This window comes from Nanorana parkeri, unplaced genomic scaffold (genome assembly GCF_000935625.1).
Source record: "Nanorana parkeri isolate BGI_ZX_2015 unplaced genomic scaffold, ASM93562v1 scaffold335, whole genome shotgun sequence".
Taxonomy (NCBI): Eukaryota; Metazoa; Chordata; class Amphibia; order Anura; family Dicroglossidae; genus Nanorana; species Nanorana parkeri.
In genome coordinates, this window is record NW_017306603.1 from 101177 (window position 1) to 121394 (window position 20218).

The 20218-nt window shown below is 42.8% G+C and overlaps 1 protein-coding gene across 1 annotated transcript in view; it reads left to right on the top strand.

Moving 5' to 3' along the window:
- ATG2B (autophagy related 2B) overlaps positions 1-20218 on the top strand; it is a 55925-nt gene that overhangs the window by 26622 nt on the left and 9085 nt on the right. The window contains exons 21-35 of the mRNA XM_018558360.1: positions 62-212; positions 1158-1360; positions 3596-3676; positions 5202-5308; positions 6266-6358; positions 6461-6531; positions 6866-6903; positions 8434-8617; positions 9649-9774; positions 10827-11029; positions 12419-12648; positions 13500-13608; positions 15644-15838; positions 18588-18689; positions 19918-19996. Of these exons, the coding sequence (XP_018413862.1) occupies positions 62-212; positions 1158-1360; positions 3596-3676; positions 5202-5308; positions 6266-6358; positions 6461-6531; positions 6866-6903; positions 8434-8617; positions 9649-9774; positions 10827-11029; positions 12419-12648; positions 13500-13608; positions 15644-15838; positions 18588-18689; positions 19918-19996 (1972 nt within the window). The remainder of the gene's footprint in view (positions 1-61; positions 213-1157; positions 1361-3595; positions 3677-5201; positions 5309-6265; positions 6359-6460; positions 6532-6865; positions 6904-8433; positions 8618-9648; positions 9775-10826; positions 11030-12418; positions 12649-13499; positions 13609-15643; positions 15839-18587; positions 18690-19917; positions 19997-20218) is intronic.

The window sequence follows — 20218 nt, forward strand, 5'->3', positions numbered from 1 at the left end:
AGAGTATATAACATAGTATATGTTTCATAAATTAAAATCTCATAACTTTGTTTACATGCAGCATCCTGATGGGCAGATAATGGAAGATAAACACGGGGAGTTCTGGCTGGAATTTAATACTGGATCCCTCTTTACTGTGACCAAATATGAAGGATTTGAGGACAAACACTACTTATGCCTGCACACTGGCACTCTAAATCTTTGTCATCAGGGTACGCATGTCCTCCCTTTCCTCATAGGAAACCTTTTTCTGTTATTTTTTATCCCTTTTCATATTTGATTTTTGTATATATTTTCTTTTTTTTTGTACTCGGTAAACACAAGGTGGTAATAATTGCCATTTCTAATGTCCCTTAAAGTAACATTTGTGCCTTGATATATTTTTAACAGTGCGACTTCTAAGTCAGCAGATGAACAGGCAAATAGTCTGATGGGCAAAGGGTGAAATGCTGTAACCCATGGCATCCAATAAGATAGTTATATCGTTACATATTATGTAATCGTTTGCAAAAATGCAGTCATTAGGTGAAGGCCCATCAAATTCAAACAGTAGCAAATAAATAATTTGAAACCCTCCTTGTACCAAACCCTATACCCACCCAGTGGATTCAGAGAACATAAATGTGTGGTCCAATTTGCTCCAGTAGAGAAAAGAAATTCCCTCTTCATCCCCCCAGGCAAGCTTATATTCCCTGCCTCTATGATAGATGATATTATTTATAAATGTTATTCTCCGGTTATATTCTGTGCCTTTAGGAATATATCTTCCTTTTTTTTTTTTTTTAAACAATTAACTGATCTGGCTAGAAATAGTTCCTCTTAGAACTAGAAACCTTCAAAGCCCCTTTAGCTGTGACTAATGCTGCTACACTTCATCATGTGACAGGCAAATGGATTTGCAGATTAAGGTGCGGAGTACATATTTATCCCCCTGTATTTCAATAGCCTTTATTCAGAGGGGTTTTCAAGGACCACATTTAGAACATAGGCCCACTGTAATGGGAAAAAAAACCAATGAGCCATATCAGCCATATTTCATCTCCCTACAGTTAGACCAATCAGAACAGACAGATGCTTTCCAGTTGTCTGCTCTGGGTATTGCCCATAACTTTCTGCATTATTTTATAAAGGCCATTGCCCCGTTTGTTTCTCTGCAGGTATATTGGACAATGCCGTTGTTCCTGTTGATCCCAGACTCCCCAGCCTTCCTCGACCTCATTGGTTGGAGCCCACCATCTATCCTTCCGGAGAGGATGGAGCCAGTCACCGTGTAGCCAGCAATGGTGTGGGAGTGGACAGTCTCAGCATGCTAACCATGGCTGTAAAAATCCAGTCTGATAAATCTGAAAACAATACAAAGGTAATTGTATTACTGACCGTGGCGTCACAAGGGGGGTGCGGCCCGCACCCGGGTGCCACCATTGGAGGGGTGACACCAAAATGACTCAGTCATTTTGGTGTCACCACCCTCTGAAAAGTCGGGCACTCGGTCATGGTCAGTATCAGGAGAGAGGAGGGGACCTGGCTGGGTATCTTATCCCGCCGGGTGACTGTCCCCTCCTCTCTATGCCGGCGTCCATCACCAAGATGGCCGCTGGCAGGTATCAGAATACTGCCGCGTGTGCGCGATGACGTCACGCGCATGCACAGTGACGTCTTGGCGGGGTGACACTCGGTTACCGCTCTGGGTGTCACCCAGCCTCGGGACGCCCCTGATTACTGATACTTAATATAACAATGAAGGCAATTGCTTGAGGCCGCCATACACGGCTCGATTTATTTCTGTTCAGCCCACAGGCTGCACAAGAGAAATTCAGTTGATTCCACCATTCATGCTAACAGGGATGGAGGAATCTCCACTGCCAGCTATTGTATTCAAGCACCGGCGACTGCCTCACCACAATTCCACCAAATACTGACTAGCAACTGAGAGGATGCAGTTGCTATTTGGCTGATAATTTTCCATCTGGCTCAGTTGGTTTTTAAATTGACTTTTGTTGAGCCAAGTGGTGCTCATGGCTCGAATGTTGGGCAATTCAGCAGGACTCGGATGAAATTTAAGCAGTCTATGAGGGCTCTTATGCTCAAACTCAGAAAGGAAAAATGACATGTCCACAGCAGCAAACTCAGTCCTGTAACTTCTTTAGGGCTCAAATAAGCACTGGGGCTTGTAATCCAGTTTGGAAGCACTAGGGCTTGTAAACCAGTTCGGAAGAGAACCTGTCAGTAGGGATGCACCGATACTGATACTAGTATTCTACTAGTACTCGCACCCAAATGCTCCAATGCCTAGCCTGTTACCCGAACTTCCGGTATCTGGAACCCGGGAAGGCGAGTCATTACATGCTGCCCGGCTTCCTGATTGGCCGGGAAGCCAGCTCCATGCACGTGTAATCACTCGCTGCCTTGCGTCCTGATTGGTCGAGCAGCTGGCCATTCAGGAAGCCAGGCGGAGAGTCATTACCCACCCCCTGTTCCTGATTGGCCAAGAAGCCGGCTCCATGCTTCCTCGTCACCTGGTGATGAGGGAACATGGAGATGACTTCTCTGCTAATCGGGAAGCCGGGTGGCAAGTCTTTACACGCTGCCTGGCTTCCTTAATGGGACTTCTGGTATCGGTATTCCTTATCGGCAAGTACCAAAAAAATAATATTTGTACTCGTACTCAATACAGAAAAACCGGTATCAGTGCATTCCTACCAGGACAGAAATAAGGGAGTTGCCATGGCTAACTCAATTTTAAAAAACAGGCTTTGGGGATGCCTGTCCTTGCTTTGCTAGCTAATGAGCCACTAAACTGGCAAAGTAAAGTTCGGTCTCCAGACCTACGTATTGGTTCCAGGTCAGTGACTGACAAGATAATGAAGTAAGCATGGATAAGTCAGTTCCAGTGCTTCCCCCTTCAAGTCAGCAGTGGCTGCTTTCATATCCGTGTTCTGACAAGTTTCATGTTTCTGTCCTGATGAAAATTTTCGGTATACTGGGCTATGCTTTGTTCATGTTTTGTACTATGTTTTGTACTATGTTTTGTACTATGTTTTGTTCATGGAAACACAAGTGCAGAGTTCCTGAATTGTAGCTCCTGGCTGCCACATTGGAGCTGAACTCTTTGAAGAACTCCCAGGATTTTTAAAAGCTAACCCTAGCAGTGGAGCTACCCCTGCACTGCAAGGGTTAACGGCTCATTTTCCTTTAGGGGTCGGCATACAAAAGAAATACTTGCAGAAGAAAGCCCCCACTGCAAGGGTTAGCTTTAAAAACCCTTATTTTATTTCTTCTTTATTGAACTAAAAGACTGACGCCTTGCTCCAGGATTAGATATTGGCCTTATGGTTCACAACACCACTCCACCTGCAACTCCAGTATGAGGGAAAAGAATATCCGGCACACTCTGACCTTGTCCAATACAATTTTCCTTGACAGACCTCAAATAAGATTCCCGATACTAACGGTCTTTTCTCAGATATAAATGGGCTTTCTCACGGGTAACGGCTTTTTCAACAATTTGAAAAAGGTTTTATTGTCCATCAAATTGGCACTGTAGCATTTTTTTAATTCTTTTTTTGTCTTAATTGTTTTCTACTGTATGATTTAGGAATTCCTTGTTGCTGTGGGATTAAGAGGGGCAACACTACAGCACCGTGTGCTTCCTTCTGAACTGACCTGGCATGAGCAGGTAGGTGTCCATTTTTTTCACTTTTCTAAAACCTGGGGGAAATCCTTGCTGTTACTTTTATCTTTATGCTTCAAGAGACTCTGTTACCACGTTTTAGAATCGGCTTTAAAGCTGACATTTAATCTACTTATCTTTTGCCTTTCTTAGACCCCCTTTCACCATCAATGTGCTAATTTGTTTTTTGTCATTCAATATTTTTTATTGAGTTTCATAGTACAGAGAAGAACTGTCTTTTTAAAGTGAGGAAGAATAGGTACAAATACTGTAATGAAATGGATTCTTGTAACTAGGGATGCACCGATACCGATACTAGTATCTGTATCGGTGCCGATACCGAGTATTTGAGTGAGTACTCGTACTTGCCCAAATGCTCCGATTCCTAGCACGAGTACTTCCTGTATCAGGAAGCCGGGCAGCGCATCATTACACGCTGCCCGGTTTCCTGATTGGCCAGGAAACGGCTCCATGCTCTCTCGTCACTTGTGATGAGGGAGCATGGAGCCGACTTCCCAGCCAATCAGGAAGCCGGGTAGCGTGCAATGATGCGCTGCCCGGCTTCCCGATTGGTCAGGAAGCTAGCGAAGCCGGGCGCCGTTTAATGACGCAGCGTCCGGCATTCTGATTGGCCGGGAAGCCAGCGTCATGCTCCCTCGTCATCTCATGAATCATAATATTAAGAAAGTGACCTTAAAGGATTAGTTTGTATTGCTTTAGAAACAAATGGACCTGTGCCTTTAAGAAAAAGTATCGGCAATTGGTATCTGCGAGTACTTGATCAAAAGTATCGTTACTCGTACTCCAGTATTAAAAAAGTGGTATCGGTGCATCCCTACTTGTAACAGAAGTACACAATTGATTAGTCATATCAACAAAGGCCGACATGGCCAAAACATCTCCGCAGAATTGGCTGTAGAGGGGTGGAGGGGACAAACTATATCCCGCATGGTAACATAGTTGGCTTATATACCTAGTTGGCTTATATAGCTAATTACATTTTATCTTCTTTGTTCTGGCCTCTAGATCAAAACGAGCAGTTAACCCTTACACTGCAGGGGTAGCCCCACTGTAAGGGTTATTTTTTCAATTGCCTGGAGTTCTTCTTTAACTGCCTCCGGGCCGGCCGTAGTAGAAAAACACATCTGCTCTGCGGTGTCTCAGTATACCGCGAACTGTAGCTCGCGGTATACTGAGCTTAGGGTGATGGGAGGACGCTAGTTTGTGTCCTCCCGTTACCCTAAGGAGAACTATGGGGAAAACCCCTGACCCCATAGTTCTCCTTTAAATAAAACTTTTCCATGTTCATTGCATGCCCTCTTTTAGACCCAGTGATATCATTTATGTCTTTAAATTAAAATAATGATTTTAGGACTGCAAGACGCTGATATCTATTTAGCTAAGGTATGCAAAGCAACATGCCAGGTGAGTTTTATCACATGCATGTTTTACGCAGAGGCACACTTTTTAGTTGTGTATGTTTCATCTAAGTAGCAGAACTATTCTAACCTCCTGTTTCTTTTTAATATAGATATTACAATTTCTGAATATTACCGATGAGCCAGTTCTAGGCTACAACCCACCAGCCTCCATAACCACTTTTCATGTTCACCTCTGGAGTTGTGCTCTTGATTACAGGTAGCAATATGTGTTTTTTTTGCATTGTCTTGTATAATAATGCCTTTTTGTTAGTGTTGTCCAGCAGGGAATGCTTCCCCCTTTCAGCAGTGACTTGGCAGCTTGGCTCCTCCTCCCTGTGGTGATTTATCAGCTCCGTTTCCCCTTCATGCAGTAATTTAGCAGCCTTCTTATCTGTAATGTTAGAACAGATTAGCAACTCTCTTGAAGGGGTGGCAGTTTGATGAGAGCTGCTGAGACAATGACTTCAGTGGTTCTGCTGTGAACTTTGAGGATGAATTTTACCAAAGTGGCTGCCTCTACAGAGGTCAGCGAGGGCTCTTTGTAGAGTTAATTTACGGCTTGTTAGGAGTATGTCAATTTTTCAGTATCTATATTCTGGACAGATGTTCACTTTAAAGTTTATAGCAGAAACCCGATTTTTGCTGGCAGTAAGGAAGGATGTAAGAGTCTTACTAACAAGTCTATTGGAGGGTGGTTCTATAGAACACAATCGGGTAAATTTGCATTCTGTTTACTGCACTTCCAGAGTCCATTTATCTCCAATATTGATTTTCACATAGGCGTATTGAATTACTGAGAGATGATCTGCATGGTGCTACTTATGTAGAAAACAAAAGGGAACAGAGCGCCACCTCCGTGTGTAAAATCGTTTATTACAATAAATAAAACAAGGGATAAAAGTACTCACAAACAAACGTTTTCATCAGGCTTGGATGAGCAGCCCCTCAAGTCTGTGTAAAAAAACCGTGATAAACTGTTGAAAACTTTGAGTGAGCAACAGCAAGTGGATTGTCCAGCTGGCAGCCATTAGCGCCAAGAGCTAAAGAAAACTTTTTGTCTGGTGCTACTTATGCACCATCTCACCACAGCCTTGTATTCTGCTATTTGTTATAATATCTTTATACATAAATCAGTTTTCCTGCACATGAAACTGAACAATGTCTTCTTCCACAGACCTCTCTACCTGCCAATTAGAGCCCTGCTGACTGTGGAGACTTTCAGCATTTCCTGCAGCGTAGCACTGGACAAATCTTCATCCAGTTTACGGTAATCACTTTGCAAAATCTCCACTTTACAGCTAGTAGTATTCCAGAAGTCTGACACCGGTCTATATGTTTTAATATGTAACACTGTGTTCTTGTTGTGCAGGATTATCTTGGATGAAGCTGCGCTGCATTTATCAGACAAGTGCAATGTGGTGTCTGTCAATTTAAACCGGGGTAAGAGCAGTAAATACATTGATCACTAAATTATTTATTAACATATTTGAAATATTCTATTCTGAATTTGTGACTTTTGTGCCTTGGTGTCTGCAGCAATTCTGCAACTTTTTAATACAACAAAGAAACACAAAGGGCGCAAGGACAATGGAGCACTAGCTAACTTGGCAAATCGTAGCAAAAAAATCTTTGTGTAAACACTTACATGTAGTGCCTGTGTTCCGGCTTGAAGAATATCGTTCTAGTATTTTGTCGCAAGCAGAAAAACGCCTCCCACTGGAAAAAGTATATGAGCTACTTTGTTTGCAGATCACAGTGCTTTTTGGTCCCATAGACTTCAATGGGAAACGTTGTGCGACCAAATGCGGTCAGGTATGAACAGGGGCCATAGTTATGAATGGGATGCCATGTCTTGAGCGTTTTGTCGCACTCAAGACTAGCGAAGGAAATCCCTTGTCTTGAGCGTTTGAGTGTCAATACGCCTAGCTGTGAACGGATTAGGGCCATACACTAGCAGATTTTTCACTTGAACCATGGGGCACCTACATCCAATGCAATATTTTTCCCTGGCTTAACTTTCTGTGGAACTCCAACCTGACCTTTTTTTAATGTTCTGCATGTGGTTAGAAATGGTTGGAAACCTCTGTCTTGGTTTATTGCTTTCTGAGTCTCCATCGGGAAGATTAATCTGCATTTTCTGTCCCCCAGGGGCACAACAGGATGTACGTTGAAAATCATTAGGCTGTTCTTATAGGAGAATTATGTGGAGAGTGAAATACACTTGTCAGCACTGGGGGTCCCTGGTGCAAATCCTGGTCAGGATACTATCTGCAAGGAGTTTGCATGTTCTCCCTGTGCATGCGCGCATTTCCGCCGCGTATTCTGGTTTCCTCCCACACTCCTAAGACATGCTGGAAAGTTAATTGGCACTGGTGTGTTGTGCTCGAGACCTTGGATTGTATGCTCCTTGATGGCAGGGACTGATGTGAATGTGCAAATTGTCAATGCTATATAAATAAATAATAGTTTGACATTCCAACCTCCAGCCTGTTCTGAAGTGTATGTAGAGTTGGTGCAGTGCTACTTCTGACCCCTAGAGGGTAGAATTTACCAAATAATACAAAGGTAGTTAAAGGAGACCTATGAGGTGAGTGCTTTTCACTCACCTCATAGTTCTAGCCGACCTGTTACAATGAGACTGTCACAGGTCGGTTCAGTAGATCGGGAGGTGAGCGAACACATACCGGCGTTCGCTCACCTCTCGATCCTGTCACGGCTCTCTGCCGTGACAGGGGAGGGGCTGGATTCCCCCCTCCCCGCTCTGATCTGCCAGCGCTGACTGGCGGAACGGACAGGGGAGGGGGCGGGTACAGCTTGCTCTGCCTCTAGATAGGCAGAGCCAGCTGTCACTCAAGCAGCTGGACGGATCTCGACATCGATGTCGGGATCCGCTCCGGCGTCTCAGTATACTGCGAGCTGTAGCTCTCTATATACTGAGCTTAGGGTGACGGGAGGACGCTAGTTTGTGTCCTCCCGTTACCCTAAGGAGAACTATGGGGAAAAGCCTTGACCCCATAGTTCTCCTTTAACTCCAGCTGTTGTGGAACTACAAACCATGAGGCATTACTGTTCTTGCAGAGGCATCATGGGATTTGTAGTTGCACCACAGCTGGCGTGCCAAATTTGCCTACCGTTGAAATAAGATTTGAGCTAGTTGCAAATTTGCCTTCATTCAACAGTCACTGCTCCTATTCTGCATGGTCTTTAAACACGTTGCACTATAAATGTCCCCAATTATATATTCAGTACAAAGGATTTTAGGACCTGAGCTGTTTTAGGTGAGAAATAGTTTTGTATGTATTCACTAACGCAACAAATATCAAACTGTTTTCTTGCGCTCAGTCCAAGCCACGCTTTGAGATGTATTGTTCTAGCGACGTGATCCATATCAGAACATGCTCGGACTCCTGTGCTGCATTAATGAACCTCATTCAGTACATCGCCAACTACGGGGATCTGAATCCGCCTCCCCGAACACAGACCTCACCCGGACCCCACAACAAAGCCAAAAAGGTAAGCAGGGGAGGTGGACAATATTATCTATACCTTATACAACCTAGGTTGTGCAGGGTTTTTTTGGGAAGTGCCTGTTTTGGAGAGACAATATTATGATGGTATCCTGATTCTGCACCGACAACCCATCGAGGATTATGAACTCAAGGGACTGAAATCCTCCACTGTTTGACTTCTATTTAATAATTTAATTTGTGAATGTTAAATATTCACATATAAATGACCCATTTCACTCTGACATGATGAATTTGTGAATGTTTTAAAATATTGCAAATACTGAAATTGTTAGTTGCAGCAGGAGGAATAGGCGTCATTGGTCTGTGAAGGTTCTCATTCATCCAGGTCATGGTATATCTGTAAAAAATAAGTCAAGGCAACTGGACTTGATGTATTTTTCTTGAGGACATTTCACTGGACATCCAACCAGCTTTCTCAATTCAGAATGACTTGTACAAAAATTATATGAGAATAAATATGGTGAATGTTGCTCCAATCAACATAATCTGTTAATCGCAACCAGCATGGGGTCAGAGCCTTGCCACATACAATTTTGTTTTAACACCTCTCTCTGCGCAGGTTAATAACGCCTGCTAGCTCCAATTATGCAAATGCGATCAACACATTACCTCCATGAGGTCTCTGACCCCATGCTGGTTGCGATTAACAGATTACTTGGATTGAAGCAACATTCACAATATTTATTCCCAGTTAATTTTTGTACAAGTCATTCTGAATTGAAAAAGCTGGTCGGATGACCAGTGAAACATCTTCAAGAAAAATACAGCAAGTCCAGTTGCTTTGATTTTATTTTTTTACAGATAAGACTCATTGGCTTAGCAAGCTCAATGATAACTGAAATCATGTTTTGAATAAAGTGATCTTTTAAAGGATCTCTAACACCTGGCAGATAAAACCAATAAAATTTAGAGAGCTGTTCATTTTTTCCCTCCTCACAACTGCCTTAAGACTAGTCTCAGTCTTAAAACAGCAACGTATTTCCTTTTCACGATGCAGTTCCTGTGTTACAGAATGACCTCCGTGCAGCATCCAGCTCTCGGTGCCCTCTGCTAGCTGAGGCAGAGCAGCAAATACTCCGAGATCTAATGATCGATGCCATGGAGGATATGGACGTCAGTGAAGATGCAGCACCAGTAAAACCCCAGCTAAATGGTACATGCTTTTACATCGACTACATTTTATATATTCTTATTTATGTTTGCAGTGCACCTGTAGTCTCAGAAAAAATAGTTTATGAGTTTAAAGGAGAACTATGAGGTGAGTGATTTACACTCATCCTCATAGTAAGAGCTGCTGTGTGACATTGAAACTGTCACAGGTCAGCTCTATTGATCGGGAAGTAAGCGAACACATACCGTCGCTCGCTCACTTCCCGATCATCTCCCTGCAGAGAGCCTTGATTGTCGGTCACCGGTCCCCACAGGGATTCCCCCCCCTCTCCGATCCTCCAGCGCTGATTGGCGGAACGGACGGGGGCAGGCACAGTTGGCTCTGCTTCCAGATAGGCAGGTTGCTGCTAGGGGACGGTTCACACCACAAACTCCGCGTTCCAGTGCATTCGGCCTCTGGAACGCAAGCCGGCAGGCTCCCTGCGTTCAGGAGTGGGCATGGCAGTGCATTGAAGTTAATGGCACCACAGCCACCCCCCCTCCCGCATTGCGATCACCCGCACCCAGAACGCAGGCACATTAGTGCCTGCGTTCTGGTCCAGTGCGATCTGCAAAAATAGTGCTTGCAGCATTTTTTGCAGATCCCACTGGACCGGAACACAGGCACTAATGTGCCCTGCGTGGCTACAGTGCCATTGAGTTCAATGCACCGACACCGACACGCCCCCTCCCACCCCAAAACAAAGTGAGCCGGCCTGGTTGCGTTCCAGGGGCCGAACGCCCTGGAACGCACCCTTGATGGTGTGACTGGGCCCTGAACCGGCCCTTAGACACTTAGGAATTAATTTGAAGCACAGAGTACTGTGTCTTTTACAGTGTAGTGCAAAATATAGTAACCATAGGCAGCCAATCAGCATTCCAACGTTTTTTGATCTGAGTACAATAAACACAAATGTGATCAGATGTTATGGGGTTATTGCACTTTCACCTAGTCCTTATACATTACATTGTCATTACACATAGCACTGCTGAAGTGTTGACAAAAACATTGACTTGAAGGGCGCACTAACCAGTTTTTTTTAAATGTTTGCTTAGGAATTTCAGATGGCAAATTTGAATCTCAGGATCCCCCGTGCTCTGACCTTTTCCTTTTTCCTGATGAAAGCGGTACCGTGTCGGAAGAGCCCAGTCCAACATTCATGATGGCTGCTCCCCATCTTATGAGCGAAGCCATTCTTGATGGTCCACTTGACAGTGATGACTTCTGTATTTTGTATGCTCCAAAAACGCCTGCTATGGTAAGCTTCCATATTGCCACAAAAAGTATTAAAGCACAACCATTGTACATCAAGGGTAGAGCAGAGCTCCAATGCTCAATGTACATAAGTAACTACACATAATACATTGAAACAAGGTTTTATTACTTTTAACACACATTAAAGTGACTCTAGACTCGGGAGTTAAATCTTGAAAATGCATTCAAGTACCTTAACTATGAACAAAAATGTCATGGCTGAAACGGGAACTCAGAGAAAGGTTTGCCACATTGTGCAAATATGCACATCATACTTGCAAGCACAATATTGTTGGTTTTGATACACTTGAAGCTTAAAGTGACACTAAACTCAGGAGTTAAATCTTACAAATGCATTCAAGAACCCTATTAACAAAATTTTGTATCTTATTTGTGTATCACTCGGCTGTAGATCCTCAAATCATCTCTGAATTGATGCCGACACTGTCCTTCCTTCTGGAGGGGGGCTACTTTTCTTCCCCATGGTCCCGGTGTGTGTTGTAAAGTCACCACTGCAAGCTTGCTCCTGTGATGGACTATAACCTCAATACAAATTAGCTAAATAAACATGAGATTGTAGTCCATCCCGGGAGCGAGCTTGGAGCGGTGACTACTTTACACCACACACAGGGACCATGGGGAACAAAAGTAGCCCCCCTCCAGAAGGAAGGACAGTGTCAGCACCAATTCAGAGATGATTTGAGGATCTACAGCCGAGTGATACACAAATAAGATACATTGTTGTTAAGGTGCTGGAATGCATTTTTAAGATATAACTCCGGAGTTTAGTGTCACTTTAATGTGGATTTAACTTTGAATATGTTTATCTGAAGTTAATTGAAAAGACTACCTAAGCCTATCTTGACCAGAGGACATTGATGCATATAGATACTCATGCCAGATTTAGCAGTGTCTGTATGCCTTAGTTAACTAAACAATAAATGTATGGATAATGTGCATATATATATGTGGGTGTGTGTATCTCATAGGGTTTACATCTACTTTAAATACTGGAGATCAGAATAATTATGGATGGTAATAATTCTCTTAGGACCATGTCAGAGATATGATTCAGTCACAGGAAATCAGAGCTATTTTTTTATGGAGTCTCTAACTCGCTCATTTTACAGTGATTTCGAGCTCAGTCGCTCAACGATTCCATTTGAGCAGAGCTTCAGGTCAGCGAGAATCAATCGCTCTTCACTCACCTCCTATGGCTTAGCTACAAACGCCTGAAGAAAAGCGATTTGTAGGAGAGCGCACCGTCCCAATGCTGTAGCGTTAGTTTAAATTGTTAATTCTCTAGTGAATTGCTTCTGTAAAATTGATGGTCTGACTAGGCCCTTACCTATGTGTTTTTGTTTTTTTTGGGGGGTGTGTCCAACCTTTTAAGAATAAGGATGAGGAGCCAAGTGTGAGAAAACTGGTTGAAGATTTGATCATAATTAAAGAGAATTACTTTAGTTCCCCGGATGGGAAGACGGACACCAGTAAGGCTCCGGTACATTTCCCAGTTCCTGTAATCCGGTATGTGGTTAAAGAGGTCTCGCTGGTCTGGCACCTGTACGGTGGAAAAGATTTTGGAAGTACTCATCCTTCTACATCACCGGCTAAGCATTATATGTGAGTATTCTATGTACAGGCATTCATATTTTGTCTGCATTTCGCTTACAATAAAGCTAATCTATAGAAATGTAAAAGAATTGTTTGAGAAGTGTAAGCCGTAGTTCACAAGGGCTTCAGCTTCTACGTGGTAGTCTGAAGAGCCGTGTGTACAGCAAGCACTTACAAGGCATATGCAAAGCTTTCAGTCAGCTTTCTTGAAACATTTAAAAGCACCCTTCAGCTGCAGTTACTGGGTGTTAAAGCAGAGCTCCATGCAGATATAAAAGACACAAATTAATGCAGGTCTGTGATCATTAGATGTTTTTTCTGTGATCATTAATCATTAAATATGTATTTTAAATACAGCAGTGTAAGTCCCTGGATTTGATCTTGTATCAACCTTCTGCAGTCCCAGTACAGCAGGGCTGGTGTGTAAGAGGAAGAAGCATCGCTGGAGTGAACACGCTTCCTGTGTGAAAGGCCATGCATGTGCAGTGCACACTCTCTATCTACCCCAGCTCAGCATTGCTAGCTAGGGGCAAGTGTCAGCAGTTGTGTCCTGCAATTAACACAGGACATAAAAATGTCAACAATCTAGTATTTGGGCCAGACTGCACGGGGACAGAAAGGGCCTATTGGTATGGCATCTGCATCTACCTATATTTGAACAAACCCTTCAGTGCATTTAAGACTACTGGGCCACCTTGTCTGAATGGGCCAGTTAAAAACCAAGGTGAACTTGCTCTTTATGGTAAATGGAGTGATGCTTCTAATGTTGGAAATCTGCTGGATAGCAAATGATTCATTTCACTGATCTTGATTTTAGGCTTGTCTAGAATTGTCCTAAATTGCTTTTTTCTTTCTTCAAGGAGTCCTCACAGCTCCCCGTCAAGTACCCCCACCAGACGAGCCAACAGCATAATCCGAGGGGGCCGTGGACGAAACCAGGACTTGCTAATGGAAATCCAGTTAACCAAGGTAAAGTGGGTTTTCATAAGTAGTCTTTGTGTCCTCTCCTATGTGTATATTATGTTAAAGTGACTCTACCATAGCATTTTATATCTCTCTACATGCATTATGCAGACCTTCTAGTTTTAGTAGGTGTATAGTACGGATCAGCAACATTCAGCCATTACATCTTTTTTTAGGTTAAACTATATTACAGTTTCCTGTGCTGTCGATAGACTCCCAAGGCAAGATAAAAACGACAGGTCGCCAGCACTCAGATAATTTAAATAGGTATGTCCCTTTTTATGGACAATTGTGTCACGACAATCAACAAAGCCGACGTTTCGGGGCAGCGCAGGGTCCCTTCTTCAAGTCAGAAAGATGTAATGTTTGGTCACATCGTTACTACAAGCACCATCGTTCTTATTGGCCGGGATTGCTGTAAGCTTTGCGGAGAGCACCCTCACCAACTGAGACTCCTAAGGCAAACTTTTCTTTTTCAGACACTGTTAGAATGCCAGCGTACCAAAAGTGCTGCCAAATACATGTGCAAAGACTTTGTAAACTGACAGCTTTACCTCCTCCAGCAGCCCGCTCACAGTGTTTATCATCCTTGAGATCAGGTTGAGGACAGTTCTGCCTCCATAGTGGGGTTACAGCTTGACACTGAACTGATAGTTCTATACACAGGTAGAGAATACTTGTGAATGACCACACACATACACCACCTCAGAGATAATACTGCACTATTAACTTAACAATAATAATAATAATATTAACTTAAAAGGTTAGATGGAAATTAGTAAATTAAAATTTAGGAAATGATTGAGGATCTTTTTTGATGCAAATTTCTCTAATCAACTACTGTGATGCACCAAACAGTGTTCTTAAAACACAAGCTATATACATGACATCACATCCATTACCTCACAAATCCCAAAAAATGAATGCCGTATTAAAGGAAAGATGCAAATCATTGCTTTATGCCCCAATGGACAGCTGTGTAGACAGGACGGCACATTTACAGAACATAGTTTAGAGACAATATGGATAGAAAGCTTAAGGTATGGGGTTTCTAAGCCTCCTAATGTCTCTTTCCCTATGCCGAGCCTTTAACTTAAGAAAACTCTAGGAACTGAAATACTAATAATTACCTCATCATTTTTTTTTTTTTTTTGAAGCAACATTTGCAAGGTTATCCACAAAAGGGTGAAGAGTTTGGAGAAGGCCGGAGAAGTGAACAATCTAGGACAACATAGCGGATTTGGAACAATTATCCAATTCAGCTCACTTTCCAGTTCAGCTATTTTGTCCTAGATTGTTCACTTCTCCGGCCTTCTCCAAACTCTTCACCCTTTTGTGAATAACCCTGTTGGTGATCTTCCGTCATTGACATGAACTCACGTTTTTTTGCTGTGTTATAGGGAACATCTTGAGATGATAACTGTACCCCAGCATTAGCCTGAAAACGTATATTTTGCCTTGAATTTATGCTGAAATATCTGGTGTGTGAGACCTAAGGTACTTCCGCTTCTGACTGCTGGTCTCCTGAGATTTGGTGATGTCCATTCCATTCTCCTTCCTGGAGAGGAAGCTGGAGGACCAGTGCAAGGATCTCCTTGCTTCTGCTTTAATCTCTGCAGCTGTACGTTCCCCACTTCTCCTGCTGCTTGTTGAATAATCTCCCACAAGTCTTCAGATCAGCCGTCATCAGGGAAGTGTGTGTGTGTGTGTGTGTGTGTGTGCGTGCGAGAGCTCTGAAATGAGGAAGAAAAGCCCTTTTCTACCAAGATGGCTGCCTCCATTTAAACACTCTTTTCGGAACTAGACATGGTGAGTCAGATGCAGGGAGCCCATAGGAAATAATAGTCACTAGTCTTTTGAATTCGGCTAGCACAGCTTTTATAGTTCAATTTTATGAATCATTGTCCAACTTGGAATTGGACATTAATTCATAGAGTTACATTTCTCTTTCTGTTCCCTTCTCTCTCTCCCTCTCAAAAAAAAATCTTTCCACCAATAATGGCCCTGCAGACCTTCATTCATACGTTGTCTCCATACACAGGTGAAATTCCAGCATGAAGTTTACCCTCAGGCTGATCTGGCCACAGCCGCCGCTCTATCAGAACAGCTGGTATCACGTCAGGTTTTCATCGTCCAGGATTTAGAGATTAGAGATCGTCTGGCCTCGTCTCAGATGAATAAATTCCTTCATCTCTACAGCAGCAAGGAGATGCCACGGAAAGCGCATGCCAACATGGTAAGATGCCGCAGTCACTGTGTATGGTTTCAAGGTCATTGGTGCCTGGATCTTTCAAAGTGTTGCCCTGTCTTCCTCATGGAACCACACATCTCTAGTTTCTTGGGATGCAAATGTGGCAATTTGGGAACCCCAAAAATGCATTCTGGTTCCCAAGTTTAAGGATTTGCACTTCTACTATACATTGAGCATTTGTATCAATAGAGGTAAACAGAAGTTTTAGTATATGTAGCAATGTAGCCGGGCAGAAAAGAAATGTTTCATCACTTTGTAATGAAAAGAGAACTGAATTTCTGTTTGTGATTTATATTACAGGAGTGTGAGAGAATTGGTCAAGGGGTGAATACTTTTGCTTCCTGCCTGCCTGGAGATTTGCTGTTCCTTTCTCGTAGTATCTTATTATAGTTCTGAACTAAACATACGCTCACTGAGCAATTTATGTATTACACCTGTTAATGCAGTTCCCTAATCCGCCAATCATGTGGCAGTGGGGTAATGCAGATACAGGCCAGGGGCTTTAGTAATTGTTCACCTCAAACCCCAGTATAGTAAACAATTGTGTTTTCATTGATTTTGACGGTACCATGATTGTCGGTGCCTGCGGACAGAAACGTCTTGTAGATGAGAGTGGTCAGGGGAGACTGGCCAGACAGGTATGTGACCACTCTTTACAACTGTTGTGAGCAGAAAAGCATCAAAAAATTAACAACACAATGAGGGAAATGTCTCAAAACTGGAGCAGACAAAAAATGGAGCAGCTGTGCATGACAGCCAATCAGCTTCTCTCTTTCTTTTTCAAATCTTAACTGAACAAACTGAAGAGAGAAGCTGATTGGCTGTCATGCACAGAAGTGGTTAATGAACCTTGAGGCGGATGGGCTACAACAGCAGAAGACCACATTGGGTTCCTCCCTGTCAGCTAAGAACAGATTACGGAGTCTGCAGTGGGCACAGGCTGACCATAACTGGACGGAATGAAAACATTTAGCCTAGTCTGATGATTCTGGATTTCTGCACACAGAGGATAGGCTAGTCACTGGATCTTCATGCTTTGGGATGTGGTAGAACGGGGAGAATGGAAATGGGACTGTGTTTGTAGAATGTGGAATCTATGACACGAAGAACTGGGGCTGTTTAAAGAGTAAAGGGGCGTCCTACCCAGTATTCGTATAGTATATGCAATAAATTGCTTGGTGAGTATATGCATTGATGGGGTACCAAACAGGAAGCATCAGCTGTATGTTAGACTAATAAATATGACTGCCCTCATGTTCTTATGTTACTATTAACAGGAAGGTCTTTAGAAAGGACAGAGATTCCAATTCCCTTGAGTACAGTAATGAATTATTATCGTGTCAGCAATCCTATATCTAAAATAGCCCCCAAACCACAGCTTCTGTTACAGTGTACAGATATGTGGAAGTGACTTATCTGTTTATCCGGTTATTACACAACCGCAGCTGCAGTAGACATTCTTGTCCCGAGGTTGTGTATGTGCAAAGCAACTTTATCTGCACCTCATACCAAGAGGATTCACAGTGTGATGACCTAAAGTGGCTTTCCACTATAAAGTGAAACTCTTACCTTTTTAAATCCCCGAAAATTAAAAAAAAAAAAGAATCAAAGCTATGTCTATGAACAGTATTCTATCTATTCTATCCAAGTCTATCTATTACTTACAATTTTTGGCTACAGTTGGACTTTAAAGCCTAACTAAACATCTGGTTTAAATCCGCTAAATGCATTCTAGGTGCATCAAAACAAAAAAAGTCTTGTATATCTTTGGGCTCGTTCACACTCTCCCACATGCTGAAATGAGATTTTTTTGTTGTTTTTTTTTTTGGGTGTACAAAGTTTACACTCAGTTCAGGTCTCGGTATTGCAGAGTGGTTTGCTGCACTGCGGTGCCACACACTACGCTTTGAAAAATGCAACGTGTGCATTTTGCACACCACAACACACCCACATTGTGGTGTGAGAGGGGCACATTGAAAACAATTATTATTATAATACAGGATTTATATAGCGCCAACAGTTTGCGCAGCACTTTACATTACAAGGAAAACATTACAGTTACAATACAATTCAAGACAAGATGGTAAGGAGGGCCCTGCCCCTTAGAGCTTGCAATCAAAACAATTGTTTTCTATGTGCTCTAGTGGTGATTGGCATTGATCAGTTGCTGCAGAACGTCAGTCACCGCAAATGGTGTGAACAAGCCCTTATTCTTCGTTTCCTTTTTAAAGCAGCCACAGCCTGAGTACAAAAGTCTGTCTCCTACCAGCAGCCGCACACAGCCCTTGCTCTCTGTGGGGAAGCAGGGGTCTCTCGGGGAGAGGTCTGACATGCCCCCTACTGCGTCAGACCTAAAGCTCTACAATCAGCAAAGTGAGATCATCATGATTGAAGACCTCTAGCTGTGACATTCCTAGGGTATGTCTGACCAGCTCTGACTCCGTAGGGTATGTCTGACCAGCTCTGACTCAAGGTATGTCAAATTCTGCAGAAACACCACTGCTTCCAGACAGAAAGCAAGGATCCCACTCTGCAGCGAGTTTGTTCACCTCTTGTTTTGATACATCTAAAATGTATTTAGCTCATTTTAAACTGAAATCTCATTTGGGCTTTAATGAAGCTTTCATATTAAACACAATGCTTTATTTGCCTGGACCACAAGCCTCAGCCTCATGTCTCACTTGTGTCTCTGCTGTTTTGTTGTTAACTTTGTAAATTGTATTATTATTTTTAGCTGACAATCAAAGCCTTACATGTTCGCCCAGAATCCGCCCTCTCACCACAAGAATGTTGTCTTCGAGTGACCCTCATGCCACTTCGCCTCAACATCGACCAGGTAAATTCTGGCCTGCCGTAAGTGATGTCTGCCCAGCAGAGGGCAGCAGGGCTGCGGTGACGCCGTTCTATTAAACATAACATACGGTAGATACACTCAGGATATGTGTAGGCGCAATGTTTACAAAGTCAGAAACATAATTTTATCTTTTAACGATTTGTTTAAGGATGGGCAACACTCAGAATCCTGGATGACCAATACTGGTCTGTAAAATAATTAAAAGAAGAACATCTGGCGATTTTTGTTTTTCCTTTTCATTGAGCTGTTAGAGGATATTGGGCTGTATCATCACAATAAAGAGGATGAAGAAAAAAGAATATAAAATATAAGTTATGCTGTTAGATCACACGGTTGGCTTGCAGCCTTCCCAGGGACAACAGGTATACTTTAACTGCTCATGCTGTTTATGTGGAAGGGACTTCAAAGCTCTTCAGTACACCTTTTGTGCAGGACACTTTGCTGATACAATAAATAGAGAACCTACACTATATACTATACATTTCAATCACTAGCTCTTTTATCATAACACTACAGTATAATATCTTCCATTTATCACACGGTGACATTTCAAGCCTTGGTGGCCCTTTGCTAAACAGGGAGTATTGTATTCCAGTCTTGACAAAGGGGGTGCCAAGCCTTGAAACCCCTTCCATGTGATATTTGGGGAATATTCTGCTGTACTGCCATGATTTATAAATAAAAGTGATCATGATTGAAATGTATTGCATACAAACCTTCAGTATAGGACTCCTTGCTGGTATGAGAAGCGCTGATGGACTGGTGACGGTGCATTGACCGGGTTTGTAAGGCTTCTCCTTTGTATCCAAAACTGGGAAAAGCATTGCGTGTCATTCCACCCTAAATTTTTTAAGCTGATTTCTAATGAACAGCTTTTGGTTAGTAATCTTTACGTGACATGGAGTGATTCAAGGACACAGTGCAACAACAAGTGCAGAACACATGAGTTTCCTTTAGCAGTTTGACTATTTGTTATTTCTATCCGGGCTTTAGGCCAGAGATCCACTTTTTTTGCTGTAGTTTTCATGCCTTTGGTTTTTTTCCAGTGGTGAAATTGTCTAAACAGTCAGCATTACCCATAGAAGCCAAATTCTCTCTTTCGCTCTCCTGTGTTGTATCCGGTCATTAAAAGGGAGGCTCTGATTGGACGCTGTGCTGTTGTTGTCTGTAGCTGCTGTTTTATTCCCCTCTTATGGTGTTTATGTTGCAGGATGCCTTGTTTTTCCTGAAGGACTTTTTCACAAGCCTGTCTGCAGAAGTGGAAATATTGGTGACCCCGGATCCTGAAGGTAAAATGATTCAGTGAATCGGATTTATATTCAATATCAAGGGAGAGTATTTGTGTTACCCCCTACCATCAGGGCATAAGCTTTTACATCAAGACTTTTGGCACTGTAGGTGTTAGCGCAAGAATTTGTGTACTGTTAACAAATGAGAATTTCTCTGGGTTACCCCTGCTCTCCACAGCGTATAACCTGACAACCCAAGAGGTCCATTTGCGTTTGCCCCCC